General features: G+C 36.1%; 1 protein-coding gene across 2 annotated transcripts in view; it reads left to right on the plus strand.

The window, feature by feature from the left end:
* GIGYF2 (GRB10 interacting GYF protein 2) overlaps nt 1-18,568 on the plus strand; it is a 91,788-nt gene that overhangs the window by 279 nt on the left and 72,941 nt on the right. For both annotated transcript variants that reach the window (XM_007429372.3, XM_007429373.3), the window contains exons 2-3: nt 10,234-10,291; nt 18,326-18,455. In XM_007429372.3, coding sequence (XP_007429434.1) covers nt 10,251-10,291; nt 18,326-18,455 — 171 coding nt within the window. In that variant the 5' untranslated portion in view covers nt 10,234-10,250. The remainder of the gene's footprint in view (nt 1-10,233; nt 10,292-18,325; nt 18,456-18,568) is intronic.

Here is an 18,568-nt window from a genome sequence, read left to right on the forward strand (position 1 = left end):
GGGCTTGAGACTGGCGTTGGGGTTTATTAGCTATGGCATGAGTTACTAGATAGTTTGCAGGTACGGGTGAGCGAAAAGAAGCTTTGGTGAGGTGAAGGTTTACTTGGCCCTGACCGAGCACCAAGCAGATATGGGCCTCTCCGTCTCCATGCGGCATATTGATAACATTTCTAAGTCTGGCTGGGTGAATAAAACTGGGCTCTGCAATCACAGAAAAGCGTGTAAATATTCCCAAATGCTGTATCTCTTCTCTTTCACCTCATAACACAATTGTGCTATTTTCTTCTGGGATTGGGTCTAGTTTTCTTGGGAAAACGTTTATTTTCCAAGTACACATTTTACGAAGTCCAAGAAGGAGGAACTGTTGACCAATTGATTGAGCATAAGAATGGCATTCAATATCTGTGAGTTACATAGTAGAGTGTAAATGGATGATTGTGTATTTTTTGATAATGCACTAGTCTAGTGATTGTAGAGAAGCTGGAAATGTTTGGTACTCTTGCCACTTCAAGTAATGGTCAGAATACAGGTCAGAAGAATGACAAGCAGTTGTGCTTAATACTGTACACAAATGTTAGAAACATTAATTCTTTAAGCAAATACAGATTGTATTGGTGAATTCTCAAAAGGGGAAAATAGCTTTGTGTTTACAATTATTTATTGTTTCTATATGTTTAATTTATGTATTGTGTCTATAATGAGTTGAATAGATTTTGTGAAAGAACTAGATATACTAAATTCCACATGCCTGATTTTGGAATTCTCATAATGCAACAGAAATAAATAACTTCTTACTAGCTTGTTAGGCTAAATTTGCCATACATTCTGGAAGAAACTAACTGAAAAATCATTCCCTTCAATTAGGTACTAGGCATTCAAGCTAATGTAAGGTAGGCATAGACTTAGCTCACATATTGTATTATCCTTGATTCTAACTAAACCTTAATTGGCTGGGTTCACACAAAACCATGTGCTATAGCTTACAATCTCAGCGAATGGATTCATACAACACACTAAGATAAAGCAAACTGTTTTGGCTTAGTACAGTATGTGAGCCTAGCCAACTGTGAAGTGACAGCAAGGTATGGGTATAAAATTATGCATAGGCAGAATAGATATGTTTTTTGAAGGCTATCACCCAAATTTTAGAAAATAGCAATTAATTTATGGTCTCAGTGATAATAGTGGCAGTGCAATAACTATAATGGACACTGAATGAGCTTATAGGGAATATGCCACAAAAGCTTAGCAGTACTGATTGCTGAAAGAAACTTCATCTTTGATTAAATAATAATCAAGAACATAACACAGGCAAACAAATAGGTTTGGGACATAGGATACGTAATACAATTTTGGAAAACAAAGTATGACAAAATGTGGTTGAACAGTGAGAGAACTGGATGGTTTTTAAAACATGCAGTTCAAAAGCCAGAAGTATTGCAGGTATTTCCCTGGTATTTTCATATGAAAATATCAGAACATGCTTAAGAAACTGGTTTCCTTTAAATGTAAAATATGTGAGATAAGTGCAAAGCTAGGTCTACTGAATATCTGATATTTTTCCCACATAGCAGTTATATATGTATGAGATATTTAGTTACATGTGGACAGACTATTAAACTACAGTGTGGCGAGTAAATATGTGAATTAACATTCTTTTCATTTCTACTGCTATAAGGAGAAGATAATAAGTGTTTCCTTCTGTTTTAGCTTATCACAATTTGCTGTGTCATGATTTGGAATTGAGATGAGCTTTAACTGTAACGTGTTTGAACTATGCAAGTTTAGAATCCAAGGTTAGAAGTTGGCATTTTAAATTGAATGGTTTGAACAGTCCAACTTCAGACGTATTTTAGGAACTCCTGTTTGGATTATATTATTCATGCTCAGTCTATTTTAAATTATTTTTATGTAACAAAACTAAAAAAATCAAATGTTTACTTATATTTTCTCAATCTTCATATAGTGTTAAAAGCACAATAAATTGAAAGTCTGCTGTAGACTTTGTCATTTTATTTATTTGACAATATGTATACACTGCTATAATCAATGAGATTAGGTAGTGTATAAGGAGCAAACCAGAGACAGAGTATCTCAAACATTAAAAACAATCACAATACCAATTATAATAGAGAAGGTGGCAACAGTTGTCTTATAGGCCAAAGGTCCATTGATACAAAACTGTCTTTAGGGCCTTCCTGAATGAGAGAAGGATAGATGCTTAAGCTCAAATGTGGGAGGAAACATTAAGAGGCCGTCTCTAGACATTTCAGATTCATATTTGGCAGGGTGGTCCCTGATATATCCCAGTGTCACTCTAGCAATAAAACTTTAACCTTCTAATGCTTGACAAATCACATATGCCATGTGTCTTCTGAACAAGTATTTATCCTGAAGGGAATTTCAAAATTCTGAGAGGACTACAAAGACCTATTCTATTAAGCTAACATTGCTTCTTTTTGCAATGATAGTTAGATGTATGTCCCATCTTTTGAAAGATTCTTTCCTATGAACCCTGAGAGACTGGGGAGAGAGATGAAAAGAATGTGCTGAAGGAATATAGTTCCTTGTTGTTTTACAAGCCAGTGCCAGCTTCTTAAATTAGGTTCAGAAACAAGCTGACAATGTGTTCACACATAAAAGTAATTAAATGTATTTTGTCTTTCCATATAAACTGCTAGATTATAATATTACTTACTGATAACAGCTTTTAAATAGTCTTCATGGACAAGCCAGTATACCTTATTCAGTACAGCAGTCAAATCTTCAGATTTCAAAAGGACAGCTAACATTCTTCAATTTATAAAGTAGGCTATATTAGCCAAAACTTCCACCTGTTGTTATTACTTTCCAGAAGCCTGTTGATGCTAGGTGCACCTCAATTGAACCTCATATTCCACATGGTCACAATTGTAGATTTCTGCAAGAGTACATAAAGCTTGTCCAGTGCCTTTATAAATCTGTTAAATATCTTTTAGCTATATCCTCAAGATACTTGGTAGGGATAGAAAATATTCTTAGGTTTTTAACGAACACTGTTCCATACCAGGTAAGCATACTGTTGACACTACTCCATAGTTCACTCATTTAATTTATCTGCTTTGTACAAAAAAGTAAATTACAATAATTGAACCCTATTAAATACCGTAGCTCAGCATCTGTGCCATTAAACATGCTCATGTCTGTTATGGAACTCTATATGTCCAACCATGAATGTAAACATTTAAGAGCTTCTCCTTTGTTCATAAGATACTATAATCAGTGTGATAAAATATAATGACCCAACGATGTCAATGAGACAACTGTTAATGCTGTCTTGTAATAGCCTTAGGATTGCTCATTCTGCACATGCTCATTCATTTTAGCTGATTGTGGATAATTTCCTAAACACAATACTAATTATGGCCTCATTTTTAAAAAGTGAAACTTCGCTTTGTCCTGCACAGTATTGATAATCCAAAAAATTATCCAGTCTCTTCCAGTTTGATACCATAAGCCAGGAAGGGTGCAACAGTGAGCATATATCTTTTAAAACTCTATCAGTTTTAGTACAAGAATTATAGATTAGGTTGAAAATGTGATTGTGATGTCTGTTGAGTGATTATAAGTATTGACTTTTATTTACTTATTCATCCATAAAATTATCCATGAAATGGCCAACCAATCCAGTAGACCCTGGGTGGCTTACAAAATCCACTACATGGTTAAAACAATTAAAAACTTAAAACAAAATGAGAAAGCCTGGACTAAAAATAACTGCAACAATAAAAACACAATGGGCCCACAACCACATTAACCCCAAGCCTAGGAACAAAGCCAGGTTTTAAGGGCTTTCTCTAAGCCCAGGAGAGTGGGTGCCATCTGTATCTTTGGTGAATGCTGTTCAACAGGGCAGGAGTAGTGACAGAGAAGCCACATTTCCTTGGTCCCACAAGATGGCGACGTTTAATAGAAGAGACTCAGAGTGCACCTATTCTGCCCAAACATACTGGGCAGACAGAAACAATGAGGCATAGGTAGTCCCTCAGATAACCAGGCCCTATGCCATGAAGGGCTTTATAATTAACAACCAGCACCTTGAATTGTACCCGGAAGCCAGCTGGCAACCAAAGCAGTTCATATAGCAGCAGTGACACATGGGCATAGCGAGAAGTGCCTGTTACTACTCGTGCTGCTGCATTTTGAACCATCTGTAGCTTCTGGATGATCTTCAAGGGTAGCCCCATGTAGAGTGCATTGCAGTAGCCCAATCGTGAGGTGACCAGAGCATGAGGACTGTCTGAAAGGCCTTCCCTTTTAAAAGGAAAATAAACAATTTTGGGATCTTTATGGACATTGATTTTTCAAGCCTCCTCACAAATAGGTTTAACTCTAGGCTGTGAGCTCTTAGTGTTTTGGGAGGGTTTAACATTTTATAGGGATGTTCATTCTGTTGGAGCCTTAATGCGTGTGTGTGGTTTTTTTTTCATTTTCTTCCAAGAATCAGCAGGAAATTGCTCCAGCAATTGGCCTCTGAATTTTGATGTAATAATATTGTACGGCTCTAGGGAATGCAGAGATAGCTGGACTGCATGCCGATTGCAGTTGCCCACCTCTGGTGTAGATTAATGGTATGTTGAACTCCACAAAATATTTTTATGGAAGATCCCCAGTCCTTTTAAAGAGACAATCTTTTTAATTGCTTTTGCAGAAGATGTATGTTACATTTTATCTTAAAAAATTCGTGAAGAGGCTGTGAGCAATTTTTTTTTTTATTTGTTCACATTGGCTTTCTTTTCACATCATGCAAACTTGGTTTCTCCCATTTCATTCTGTCTATGAGTGATAGCTCCTTCCACAGTTTGTTTGATATGATCAGAACAGAATTTTGGGCTTTTCTGTAATAAACAACTAAGGATTAGAACCTAAGAAAAAACATAGTTTCCAACTGGCTTGCTAAGAGGCCAAAAAGTTTCATTAGTAACATGTCACATTAATCCAGAGGTGCATAACCCAGAACCTGAGGGCTGCATGTAGTTTCCCAAAGCCTTTGGAGAGTTTACACCCTCTATAATGGTTGCTGCAAAATTATAGTTGTCTATGTTATAAAAGGCGAACGTTATTACTTAATACAGTAATATTATACAGTATGATATTGTATCTATGTTGTCTATATTGTTGTGGATATGTATGAAAGTAAGAATCGATTGATGACAGTTCCATATTATGCTATCATGAATAGTACTAATAGAAGAACTAGGGATGAGATGCCCCCAAAATTGCACAACTTGGTGAATGAACACACTCTTGAAAGAAAAATTATTCTTTTAGATGATATAAATGAAAAAGATGAGAGTACAGTAAAAAATAAATTGTTGGCTATTCAGAATCTCAAGAACAAGTATCTGTTGAAAAAGAAGCTTGTTCTTTCTGTATATATACTTTAAGTACAAATCAATTCATATGATTACCTGAAAAGAATAAATCTAAGAGTGGGATAGATTTGGTTGTCTGTGGGTACAGTTTGAAAGAATTAGTGAAGGATACAGGGGTGATGAGAAGTTCTGAATGTGGGACAGATCATTATTTTGATTTCAAGAATAGCTCTTCAAGAAATATAGGCATGGAAGAAATGGAAAAAAGTGAAAGAAATTTGAATAAAAGTAGAATGGTTTGCAGGAAGAGAAAATAAGTCTGTATGAAAATGTTTTTAACCATTTACTCTCCCAACAAAATGAATGGAAAATGAACATGAGGAAAAAGAATGCGAATGCTGTTTGGAATAGAGTGAAAATAATTATGTTATAGAATGCCATAGAAGTGCGTGGAGTTGTGGTGATGGAATATATAGAAAAGGACACTAGAGATTTGTTTAGAAATAATAGTAATATGTCCAATAATAAACTTAAAATGCTGTAAATGTTATTGCTCAAGAAAAATTGATGAAAAGAAAGTTATAAATTCTCTGAGAAAGTTAAAAAATTATAAGGGTGCAAGCATAGATAATGTAACTGGGGAAATGTTAAAATATGGGTGTGGTTTACTAAAGGAGTGATTTGTAACTTTTGTGTGTGTGAAGACTACATTAATACTTGACAATTGGAAAAATGTCATTATTTTCCTGTGTACAAAGGTAAATGTAGCAAGATTGAAAATATATGAGAAATGCTAATGAACACAATTTGGGAAGTGCAATATAGCTTCTTCCAAATGATATACAGATAGATTTTTGCTTTTGGTCAGGGCATTGAGAAAGTTATCAATGTGATGTGAAAAAGTGTATTGCACATTTGTTGATTGATTTAGAGTATGATAGTGAATAGGTTTTATATGAGGTATGATTTGTGCAAATACAGTGTTGAAGGTTGGTTGCTGAGTGAGAGAGGTATGTGATGGAAGTAAAGCATGCATGAGAAGAAATAGAACGGTTCAACATTGGGCATGGAGTAAGCCAAGTATGTACGGATGTCCCCTTGGTTGTTTAATGTACATAGGGATGACTATATAAGGGATTTTTGTGGTAACATTAGAGTTGTATTGGTTGGGGACATTTCTATACTGTAGCATGTTGTTGGCTGAGAACCTAATGTTTTGCAGCAAATGTTGGATATATTATTCAGCAAGGGAAATGGATCTGTAGATTCATGTATGAAAGACTAAGACAGTTGTGCTTGACATGGAAAATGGAGTGAACAAGTAAACTTAAATATAAATGGTGAAGGAGTTTAATTTGTGTATTTTCATAGGATGCTTATTAAATAAAAAGAAATGAATGGAGAACTTTTAAGATGCATAAATGCTGGTAGAAAGGTAGTGGGTGATATGTAGTCTATTGCAAGGAGTAGTGAAGAAGTGAAAATAGCTGTGAATAAGAGCATGCTTCTCCCATCTGATTATAGGGAATTATGAATTGTGTATGCCAAGAGAAACATAAAAATAAATTGAATGGCATACTTAAGAGTATATGTGATATTATAAGAAGAGATGGAGTCAGGAATATATGGGTGCTGAATGTATGTCGATTGAATACAGAAGTGAGTGGCCAATATAAAAATACTTTAAGATTGTTTTGTGATATAAAGATAACGAATGAGGATTGTATTGCCAAAAAGTATGTGAAAGAAGACTGAATGGGTCCAGAGGAAGCAGTTGGATGGAAATGATGAAATTCTTAAAAAGAGAGAGATGCAAGTTTAAAGAAGTTTTCATCTCTTACCTATTTCAAACTAAAAGCTCTATATGCTATAGTATCTTGAGTGGTAGCTGCTCTAAATCCATAATAATTTTGGTTGCCTTTTCTGCATCTTTTTAAGTTCTATAATATTCTTTTTCAGATGCAGTGACCAAAATTGTACAATCTTCTGATTGTCATACCATATATTTATAGCTTTTGACTTTCAGGCTTGATTGTCAAGAACCTTTCTTCTTATTCTACTGTGCATCCCTTCATGGTTTTGCAGATCTGCCACAGATTATCATTCAGTCCTTTTCTTTATTCAGAATGATTAATATAGCAAGGATTGCCCTCAATGCAAGTGCAGGAATTGCTGGTGGCCATCCAGACCCTTCACATATCAAAATGAGAATTGATTAGAAGATATTGGAAGCTGGAGCACATTGTTGAAGTCTAAGAGGCAAAATGCATGTGGGGATTCTTCTCTCCCACTGGCAGATTCTTCAGCACCTTTTTCTTCTTTGAAAGTCCAGGCTGTTTTCTAGGTTCTGGTTGGTTTCTCTACTCTGAGTTCTCCTGAGTTCAGGGCAAGGGCTTGTGAAGAGCCATCCAATTCTTGAACCATTAGGATTGGTTTAAAAGAGCCCCACTTACTATCTGATCATGATTGTTTTACCAAAAGATGAACAATTCATGCCAACTCTTACTATTATGATTTGTTTACTTTCCCCATGTGACTAGTGTTACCTTTTCCCTTCTTCCAAGAGCATAAAGATCTCTGGGATAGGCAGTATAGATTCAGAGAGAAAGAATGGAGAATAGTTGTGGCTGTCCCAGCAAATGTGATGTTGTAACCTTTGCAAAACCTGGTATATAGTATCAGAAGGATTTGGGTCATCTACAAATGACCATATTTTTAAATAATTTCAATATTAAGTTTTAACTAAAATGAATTCTTTTACTTGTGTAACTGAAAAACAATATTGACCATTCTATTTAACATAGACACCTCTAGTTTGATCAGACCTTCAAGTGCCCTTATGCAGGCCCCATTCTAGCAATCCCCACCAAGTAGGTGAGGTGGGTAAATACAAAGGAAAGGCTCTCCTTGGTTGTGAGGTTCCATTTAAATCAGCACTTAAGAGTTGAAAATAGCCTGGCAGCTAGTGCAGATGAAGAAATGTAATATGTGGTTGTATCAGTTCCAGTTAATAACTTTTCTACTATTTTTGGTCAAATGAGGTTTCTAGGCTATTATTTAATACATCTATATAACACATTCATATATTTTGAGACAGTTTGCAATTAAAACAGCAATAACATACATAACTATACTTAAACCCATAAAAAACAGCAATATAAAACAATACTCAGTAAAATATATTCATTTAAGTGGGGGCGGGGATTCTTCCAACATTGCAGTAATCCAGATAAGAGGTGACTAAGACACAAGTGACCATTAGTAGAGCCTCACCATACAGTGTATCAAAAGTAATGTTCATATCAACACGAATATGAGCAATGTTGTTTTCAAAAGGTCTTTCAGAGTAAAGGATGTATCCTTCCCTAAGTAATATTGAGATAGATGGTTTTCATGCAGGCCATGAAATCCCAAAGCAGTCTCAGAATGGATGATAAAGCCACGCACGCGTGAGACTACCTCCATCAGCTAGGTCAGGATGGCTTTTGGGTAGCATGGTGGCAGTACACCAAGAGTATCCTCAGTTTATCTTGTTGATCCAACAGCAGGTAAAGAGCTTTGTACCCTTCTCTATTTTGGAAAGATTTCTGATGAGTAAGATAGTATTCCCATGGGCCATTGTATGTAGTATTATAGTAATCTAGACGGTTATCATAATGTGAATAACTGTAAGGTTATCTATACCTGTATGTTTGATATATATTAAAAACCCCATTGTATGACAGAATTCCATTCATACTTCTGTGGATCCAGCCCTGTGAGGGTTTGTTTGATTATAGTGCATTGAATATATCAGAATGGTACGCTCAACCAAACCCAAGCAAATTCATTATGTCTTAGCACAATGTATAAACCCAGTGAATATATATGTATTTGTGTATATTTTTAATATTTTATATGACATTATTAATGTTTGAAATATGGGAATGTTCAAAAGAAGGTAGTAACATTTATATTCTTTGTATGAGAGAAAGGGGGTGTTGTGTAATAAATGGTAATGTTCAATTGAGCATTATTACTTCTCAGAGAAAAATACAACAGAATATTTTCTCCAAAAGAAATAGCAGAGTCACGCTGCTTTTATCTGTGTGATGAATTTCCAGTGCACCCATATATCCCTATGGTTTATATTGTTTGTTACATTTATTTGACTTAGAAGGAAAAAACCCAATAACTCTGGAGGCCATAGGCTAAAAGATCAAGGGTCGTTTGTGAAGTATGTGAAATAAAGACATTTATTTGTAATTCTACCTTTAGAGAAACATACAGTAAAGCCAAGAGTCTTTCTCAACCACACAACATGGGACATCTCTCCTTTATTCTTCTGATTTGTCTTGCATTATAGTGCTATGCTTTGGAACACAAAGAAAGAGAGTAAGAGGTTCACTACTTGTGTTCTCCCAAGCCCAACATGATATGACAAACATTCTCTCCACCCCCACCCCAAAATTTAAGGTGGGAAGAATTGGATTGGTAGCAAACAAAAATTGTGTTCATCATGCAAGGCGCTGGGAGTAATGCTGGGTTCTTCTGAGCTAATGTGAGTTCTTTTAAAATGAGCATCATTACTAATGTTGAAAATTGAAAGATTGACTTTTAGTGGAAACTGTGTTTTGTGCATTTATTGTTTTTGATACTTTAAACAGTTGTCATTCTTCCACATGTAGGAGCCCTGCTCCTCAGATCTGTGAAGTCAGTTGCCAGTATCTTCCCTTTTATGAAAAGGAAGAACTGCAAGCTCTCATTCTGCTCTTCCCTAATCTTACTGTGAGAATATCAACTCTGAATATTGATGCAGTTGGACATGTTTGTGTATAGTTTATTTTTTCATCTCTTCTTATGAGGTTATGTATTCATGTTCCTGTGTTTTCTTTTTCAGGTTAATACTTTTCAAAAATGGCAGCAGAAACTCAAACACTTAACTTTGGGCCTGAATGGTAAGTTTGTCTGTCTGTCTGTCTCTCCAAAAGATTTTCATTCTGAATGTTAATAGTAGCTAGTTTATCAATATATTGCTTCAAATGGCTGCTTGGAATGAATACGTGAGTTGTTGAAATTTTTTTTTTTAATTGCAACTGTTGATTCTATTTATTTAAAGAATTTATATGGCTGCCTATCTCACACAATGATCTTAAGCAACTCCCAACAACTAATAAAAACATAACATAAAACACATTGTACCCTTCCCATCAAGGCACCATAACCACCCACACTACTGAACCCCATCCTAGCCCAATGCTTGGGGGAAGAGCCAGGTGTTCATGGCCTTTCCGAAGACTAAAAGGGTAGGGCCCCCCAAATATCAGGTGGGAGACTATTCCAAATCATATTTTTAGTTTGAATTCTGTTGTGCTATATTGAAGAAATTTCAAATCGTTTTTATGATGTCCTGTGGTGATATAACTAAATGTAGTTCTTTTCCCTTATCGCCTTTTTTACCTGAAGAAAATATTGATATTCACTCTGTTGTTTACTGCCATATTATACAACATAAGGGAACCTGTGAGATTGGTGTGTTACTCTGTGTTTGCTTCTCATTGTTGCTTGTACATCGTCTGGAAAAAAAAACAGGGTGTTGAATCAGGTCTGTATTAGATCTAATTACAATAAAACTGACTCTGGTTTTTGGCTTCACAGTAGTTAGTAAGCAAATGAGGGCCTTACTGGATTAGCCAGTTGTCCATCTAATCCAGCATTCTATGCTGCACAATGGCCAGTCAGGTGCATTCTGAAAGGTCACATAATGCACAATAGGATGATGGCCCTCTTTCATTGTCACTCTAAATAAAAAGAGATTACTTGAGGTGATAATCAGCAAGCAGAGGCTTAAATATTATGGACATATGATTTGAACAGATGATAAACAAGAAAATAGCTACGCTTGCTTAGCAAGGTTGAGGGAAGTAGAAAGAAAAGATAATAGGTAAGTGGATGGATGAGATTAAAGCATAGAAATTATGAATCAGGGCTGATTTGATTTGAATTGAAATTTAATATACAAAAAGGGCATGATTCAAGTCTGCAAAGAGATTCTGAGGCACACTGATTGGCTTTGAGCCAATTCAGACTTGGATTTAAAAAAAAGATTCCTCTATAGAATGTAATGCTAGATTCAGTTTTGGGCCAAATGGGATAAAAATAGCAAGAATCATAGGATGCATTACGCCTCCCAAGTTTCAGTGGATATTTTGAATGGTTTCGTTGCAATACATTTTTGAAATACTGCCTCACATCTCTTTAAAAGCAGAGATGAAGAGAGAACAGCACAGAAGCTCCTAAATCAGTGGTGTCTCTAGAAGTGGGATACAGACTAACAAAAGTAGCAGTGTGATAACGCAAGCCCCACCTCTTTTGCATGTGCATTGCAATATTTCATGCACACCCAAAAGGGGTGGAGCTTGCAGCACAATACTGCTTTCACCATCCTGATGGAAGTAGCAGAATCCTGAGGATACCACTGCTCCAAATTGTTCAGCAAAATCTCTGAATTGTTCAGAACCAGAGGAAAAGCATTTTACTCCAACTGAAAAATGCAAGATTTTAAAACTACAGGTAGTCCTCGGTTTATGACAGCACTTGGGACAGGTATTGCCTTTGCTAAGTGATGTGGTCATAAAAGCAGTGTCACATGAAGGCGCTGCTTAGCAATGGCAGTTCCAGCATCCCGCTTGCATCATTAAGTGAGGACTGCATGGGTCATTTGCTTGTGGGAAGCCAGCAGGGAACATCGGAAATCTCGATCATGTGACTGTGGCTGTCTGCTACATCATAATCGTGAGCTGGGTGCCAAACACCCGGATTGTGAGCATGTGGCTGGTGGGGGGCTGCGATGTCCAGAACTCTGAGGACTGGTTGTAACTACCACACATTCAGCGCCATTGTAAATTCAAACGGTTGCTGAATGAGTGGGCATTAAATGAGGACCACCTGTAAAAAATTAGCTCTGATTTTTCTGTACGCTTTCTGGAGTACCAGTCTTAGGATGACACTAATGAATTACCATTAACTTGCTCCTGCAGGTTGGAGTTCTTTGCTGCTTTTGAGTTTCTAGGGTGCCCCTAGGATTGGCATAGCTGGTTAGCTAGCTTATGCCACCCAGTAGTGATAGTATTCTGGCTGACAGGGGCCTTGATGTCCCAGGATATGCAGGTATATGGGCCAAGTTTGACTACTTTTGGACAAGATTGGAAGGGCAATTGCCTTTTCCTCACAAGCAATGTAGCTTTACTGTCTCTGATCATTGGGCTTTGTGGAATTCTTGAAGAGTTGGCATAATTAGTTGGCAAACCTGGCCCCTTATTAGTGGCAGTATTCCATTGTGCCAAGATTATGGTTTGCTGACATTGCTCCATTTTAGTTATTAGTGAAAGGCAGCAGAAGCAGGCTGATACAGTGAAATACAATTGAGCGATACACAAGGTGCACTCATAACCTTACCATCCCTTATTCTTAAAAACATTTATGTCAGCCCCTTGGCACCTATTCACTCTTTTCTGAAAGACTTACATCTGTCCCAGTCATTCAGAATTTAAAAGTAAAGTTTGTTCCAAGAATGAATCACAGTTTATTTGTCTTGAGTGAAGCTGAGAGCTGAGTTGAATTCTCAGAAGTGCTGGCAGAGCCATACAGAAGTGTATCATTTCATAAGCAGAAGAGAAGGGCTTATGGTTGACCACATTAAAAAGTTGAAAGCTGAGAAAGTGAAGCCCTGAAATGAATGAAGTTCAAATAATAGCCTTGCTATCCTAAACAATGTTGATAGGCAGCACGTTTAATAAGATAGTAAAATTTAGTTGGCTGGTACTTGGATCATTGCCAGAGAATTCATTGCACCATTCACCCCCCCCCCAGCATTTTTCAAACATGTAAGTGAAGTTGTGATATATATTCTACCTTTAGAGAAACATACAGTAAAGCCAAGAGTCTTTCTCAACCACACAACATGGTACATCTCTCCTTTATTCTTCTGATTTGTCTTGTGTTATAGTGCTGTGTAACAACCCCAGAAGTAACAGAAAACCCACTGAAAGCACCTTAAATGGTTATGAAGAAGCCCTTTGAAGCCACTTGTTTCAGTTTGCTGCTTCTAAGCAAGTCCCCATTTCATTTTACGCATCTTTGATAGGATGATTTGATTGGTGCTTCACTGAGTTGAGGCATACCATCAAAGCTTCTCACAGCTCTATTAAAGAAATTTAGAGCCAGTTTGCTATAGTGGTGATGATGCTGAACTAGAAACTGGGAAATTGAGTTGTAGTCTACCTGTGGGCATGAAAAGATGGCTGGGTTGACTTTGGTCACTCTCTTTCAATCAAATCTATCTCATAAGGTTGTCATGGGGAAGATAGAAGATGGGAGCATCTTGAGTTGCACAATTAGAGGCTGGATATAATTCTACTGATAAATTTTGAAAAATAAAATTCTTGGAAGAACAACCAGCTATTATTAAAGACAGGATACTTTTGTTTTCCTTCAGATTGTGTGTGTGTATATACAAAAGCAATTTAAGGTCAAGATGGCAGGCACATAGTCAGAGCAGTTGAACTTGATTTGATGGCACTTAACTAGACCAAGCAATATATAATATTTCCATTGTAGTCACACTAAAGATATATCAAATGGCAAACCATATTGGCAGTTGTATTTTCATGTTCCTTTTCAGTGATTATTAGCATTCAATTTCTTTTTTTTAATAATAGTCACACACTATATTGAAATTTCTATTCCACTGCTTCAATAACTCTTTTTTAATCCATTGCTTTTAGTTTAGATCCCCTTGATGTAACTATGAAGTTTTGAGTTTACTCAAACATCACTTATACATTAAATGCACCATTGTGTACTTTTTAAGACTTGTATGTCTGTGGATAGAATGGAGATTAGTCATCTTCTTGGATCAAATTAAAGATTAGTGTTTGTATAAAGAAGTGTCTAATTCATGCAATAAAATTTAAGTGTTGCATTTTTAATATATTTATTTCATGGCAGAGTTGCATACTTTGTGTTCAAAAAATAAATATTTTGCAGTTCTACAGGATATTTTCCCTGTTCTCTTCTCTTCCATCTGTTATTAATAAACGTACTGGCCTTGTACAGATGTAACTGGCTCCCTGCAAACTCTGCTTTGAAAATCAGCAATCAGCCTTGGGAATGCAAGCTCTGTCTTCCCTTTTCTGGAACAAGTTTCTATCTCCTTTGCTGATAATAAGTGTAGTTTTGTATGAACTGTGTAGCATAGCAAACCATACTTAATGCAAACCAGATTTCTTTTACCATGGCTTTGGACCATAATTAAATCATATTTCAATCTCTTATTTATAAGGAAACTGGTTTGTATTGGAAAAAAAGTGTAAAGACAAAGCTGCTGTGACTGCTTTTTGGTCCTTTACCATTGTTGTATTGTCCTGTCTTGGAATTAAGAAAATCACCAGTTATTTCATACCTTGGGGTTAAGTAGTGTAGAGTCTGCAGGCACTGATGTTCCCCAGGAAAATCCTTCTGTGTCCACTATTCCCTCCTACCTGTCTTTTTAAGGAATTCTATTAATAAAAACAAATTAAATGAGAGAGTGACCTACTGTAAAGCAAAGCATCAGCATCTAGCATACTTACTTGTAGCAATGTCTTCAGTCCTATAAAGATCCCACTTGGATTGTTTTAGTTATCTAGATGAACGACCTGTGCAGGAACTGAATAAGTTATAGTTCTACTGGACCTCTCAATAGTTTCAATGTCATCATCAGTTATTCTTCAGGATCTCCTCATGCAGTTGGAACTCGACAATATATTATAGTGATTCTGGTCTTTCGTTTCTGTTCTGCTGGGGGCTACTGTTTTTCACCATTACCATTGACCCTCAGTCATCACATGATGATAGTGGCAAGGAATGCATTTGCACTACATCAAATCCCTTATTTATGATGTTTTCTGAGTTGGTTGGTCTAATCTAGTAACAGCCACCCTGTTGATATGCTTTAGACCATTCCCCCAGACAATAGGGGCTAGTTGAGTGTGATCCCCTTTTGATCTGTTATGGTTCTTGGTTACCATTTTTATATTTTGTATTTTATATTTATATCTTGTACATGTTTTGATGTTATGTGGGTTTTGGGGAAGGGGTATTTGTTTTTTGTTGTTGTACATCACTGTTTGAGTTGGGCAACTTTAGAAACCTAGTAAATAAGTAAGTAAATAAATAAATATTGCAGTCTCCTTTGAGTAAAGCTACCCTGGAAGACTATCTCAAAGCTTCAAGGCTAGAATAAAATAGTTGGCTGTATATTTGAATATAAAGAGAAATAATATTATACAAAAAATTGAACATTGCTTTTATTTTTATTTAGTTGTCATGAAAACAGTGGCCACAGGGCGGCAGCAAATTAATAGGATACAATTCCAATTTGTTTGCTAAACTTTTCTTCATTTCTTGCAATAACAACAGGAGGGAATTGTCACATGAGACTTTTAATTATAGTTATTGTACTATTTAACGATAGTTTGCCACTTATTTAATATCTTTAATGAGGCTTCAGAAGATTTTATTATCTTTAATATCTGATTTTATTATCAAGACCCAATATAGTAACAGATTATTTATTATAATTCAAATAGACTCATTGACAACATGGAATGATAACTAAATATGCTGTTGATTTCAGTGGGTATACTTTAACCATAATTAAAAACAATGATTTTTTGGTAACCTTTTTTGGGTTAACAGTCTGTACAGTGAACTTCCAGTTAAAACTCCCTTTAAATCCACAGTTTAATTTAAATTAGACATATGAATTAAACTGCTGCTTGTAATTCATTGTTTAATCAGCTTTTTAAAAAATGGGGGATATTTATGATATACTTAGGTCAGAAAATTATGTAGTTCATGGCCTGTCAAAAATACAAAGCACAATTAGATTGAGCAACTCCTCTTACTGAGAAACACTGCACTCATACTCATTGTGTTATTTGCTAATCCAATTTAGGAGATTATGTTTAGTACTGAAACAGAAGAGGGAATCCAAGCATGAGAAGAAGGGCATAAAAGCTTATAGAAGAGACGTGGTTCTCCAAACTACTGTTTGGAGAATTATCTGAATCATTGAAATAATGATTGTACATTATTATTTCAAAGCTTGAAACATTATTACTGAAAATTTGTGTTCAGTTAAGACAACTTACCTGATCTTACCTTCAATATTCAAGTTAATAGTTCAGACTAAAAGTGGTTCTTCTGTGCAGGTCTTAGTTGTAGTGGACCAAATATGCATACTTGAGATAGTTAATTTGATATACATTTTAAGTTTGTCCAGGCTTCTATATTCTGCTTTCTTCAAATGCTAGGAAAGCAGCAGGCAGGATGGAAACCTGCTGCTTTAATACTGCAGTCTGTTGAAGATCAGGCTGTGAAGGTAAATAGCTAGATAAAGGAAGGGAAGAGGATAGCTCTGTGGAATGCTTTCTGCATGCTCAGCTAGTCTCTGTAACTTTTACAAGATGCTGTTGAAAGCTCTTAATGTTAACCTTTAATGTTAAGAGTCAATATGCATAGACAAAATAGCTTTTTGTTAGGCTCATATGTAATGGTGAAGCCTTTAAGAGTACCAACCAATCCAGAGTATAGTAATCTTCCTGTGTCTAGGGCCAGAATCAAAAAGTTATATCCAAGAGATAGAATTTGACAACATGGAAATGGATGGGAAGTGAGCAGGTTAGTACATCACTATTAAACTCTAATTCAATTTAACGTTATTGCTTGATAAAAGGGTAGAGACTTTTTGAAGGACTCATTGTAACTGTTGTTTTTCAAGTGGCTTCCATACTACAGACTGTTGTTGAAGCTTCCTTAGATCTAGAAGCGGGTTGCCATACAGCGCAGTTGTAAATCTAATATGAATGGAAAAGCAGGTCTGAAGTCCTGGTGGACTGACAGCCAATTTCATAGTTCAAAGCCATTGCTTTTCTCTCCCTGAATTGTAGCAACTTAACATTTCATATTTTCCCCTTTTATATTTAATCACAGAACATTTCAAGTTGAATACAGTATAACAGATATGATGACAGATATGAGGAAGCTTGGGCAAGAAGCTTTTCAGTAATTCTCCAGTATTATTTTTTGCCATGGTGTATTTGACTCACATGGATCGTATGGCACAGAGGCCTGTTTGGAGCCTTCTGCAGTTTAAAGAATTGTTTAGCAAGAATCATGTCCTTCACCCATACCATGCAATTAGGCATAAGTCCAGTCAAACCATTTCAGCTTGTAATCACTGCAGCATCAGCATATTTGTTTTTGAGCTGATTATTCTTCTGCTTTATTGAAATTATGGTAAGCGCTGCTATTTATCTACTGAACAGACTCAGAATTGCAATTGTTCTTTGCACTTGCAAACCAGTGTCTGACCTCAAGGTTTAAGAGTGACAGAATCTGAACCTACTGTAGCCTCTAGTCTTCCTCTAAGTTTCTTGCAATATGCCAAAAATATTCTGGTGATCAAATTCTCCATCACACAGAAAGGATAATTAGGTATGTGGTACACTATCACTGGCACTTCTTATTTATTTAGCAGTATTAATAGACTGCTCAGCCAATTAAGATTCTAGGTGGTGAACGATAAAGCCAGGATAAAACAGAAATCAGCAATAATTCTAATATGAAAAATAGAATATGCATACCTCCCCAAAATGGGTGCTCACAGTTCAGACCAAAGCACATTGGATTAATACAATTTTTACTATATTTATAATAAGGAAGGAGAAACAAAACATACCTTGCAGGAAGTATGTTTCAAAGTGTGCAGGCTCCTACAGGAATTGCCCATGAAGGACTCAAAGCTTAAGCTTGCCTCATGTGATTCCAACTAGGGCAAAAAGAAAAACTAAAGGGTTCCTGTGTGACTTGAGTCTTCAGATCAGTTGTCTTAACTAGAAAATTACATGTATAAAATATCTAGTTTCCTTGATTTCTTTCCCTTCTAGGCTTCGAGCTCTGTCAAGTGGTGGGAGTGTGACATCTCCTCCTCTCTCTCCAGCTTTGCCAAAATATAAATTAGCTGATTATCGTTATGGGAGAGAAGAAATGTTAGCACTTTTCCTGAAAGATAATAAGGTAAGTAGGGGGAAAATAATCATATCTGATTGTATAGAATCTGTGCATAATTATTATGTTATGTTACTACAATATAGGAGCAAACGCTTACCCTAGACTCATAAACATGCTAA

The sequence above is a fragment of the Python bivittatus genome, unplaced genomic scaffold (genome assembly GCF_059951505.1).
Source record: "Python bivittatus isolate LINGU-HERP-01145 unplaced genomic scaffold, Pbiv_v1 ctg000980_np1212, whole genome shotgun sequence".
Lineage (NCBI taxonomy): Eukaryota > Metazoa > Chordata > Lepidosauria > Squamata > Pythonidae > Python > Python bivittatus.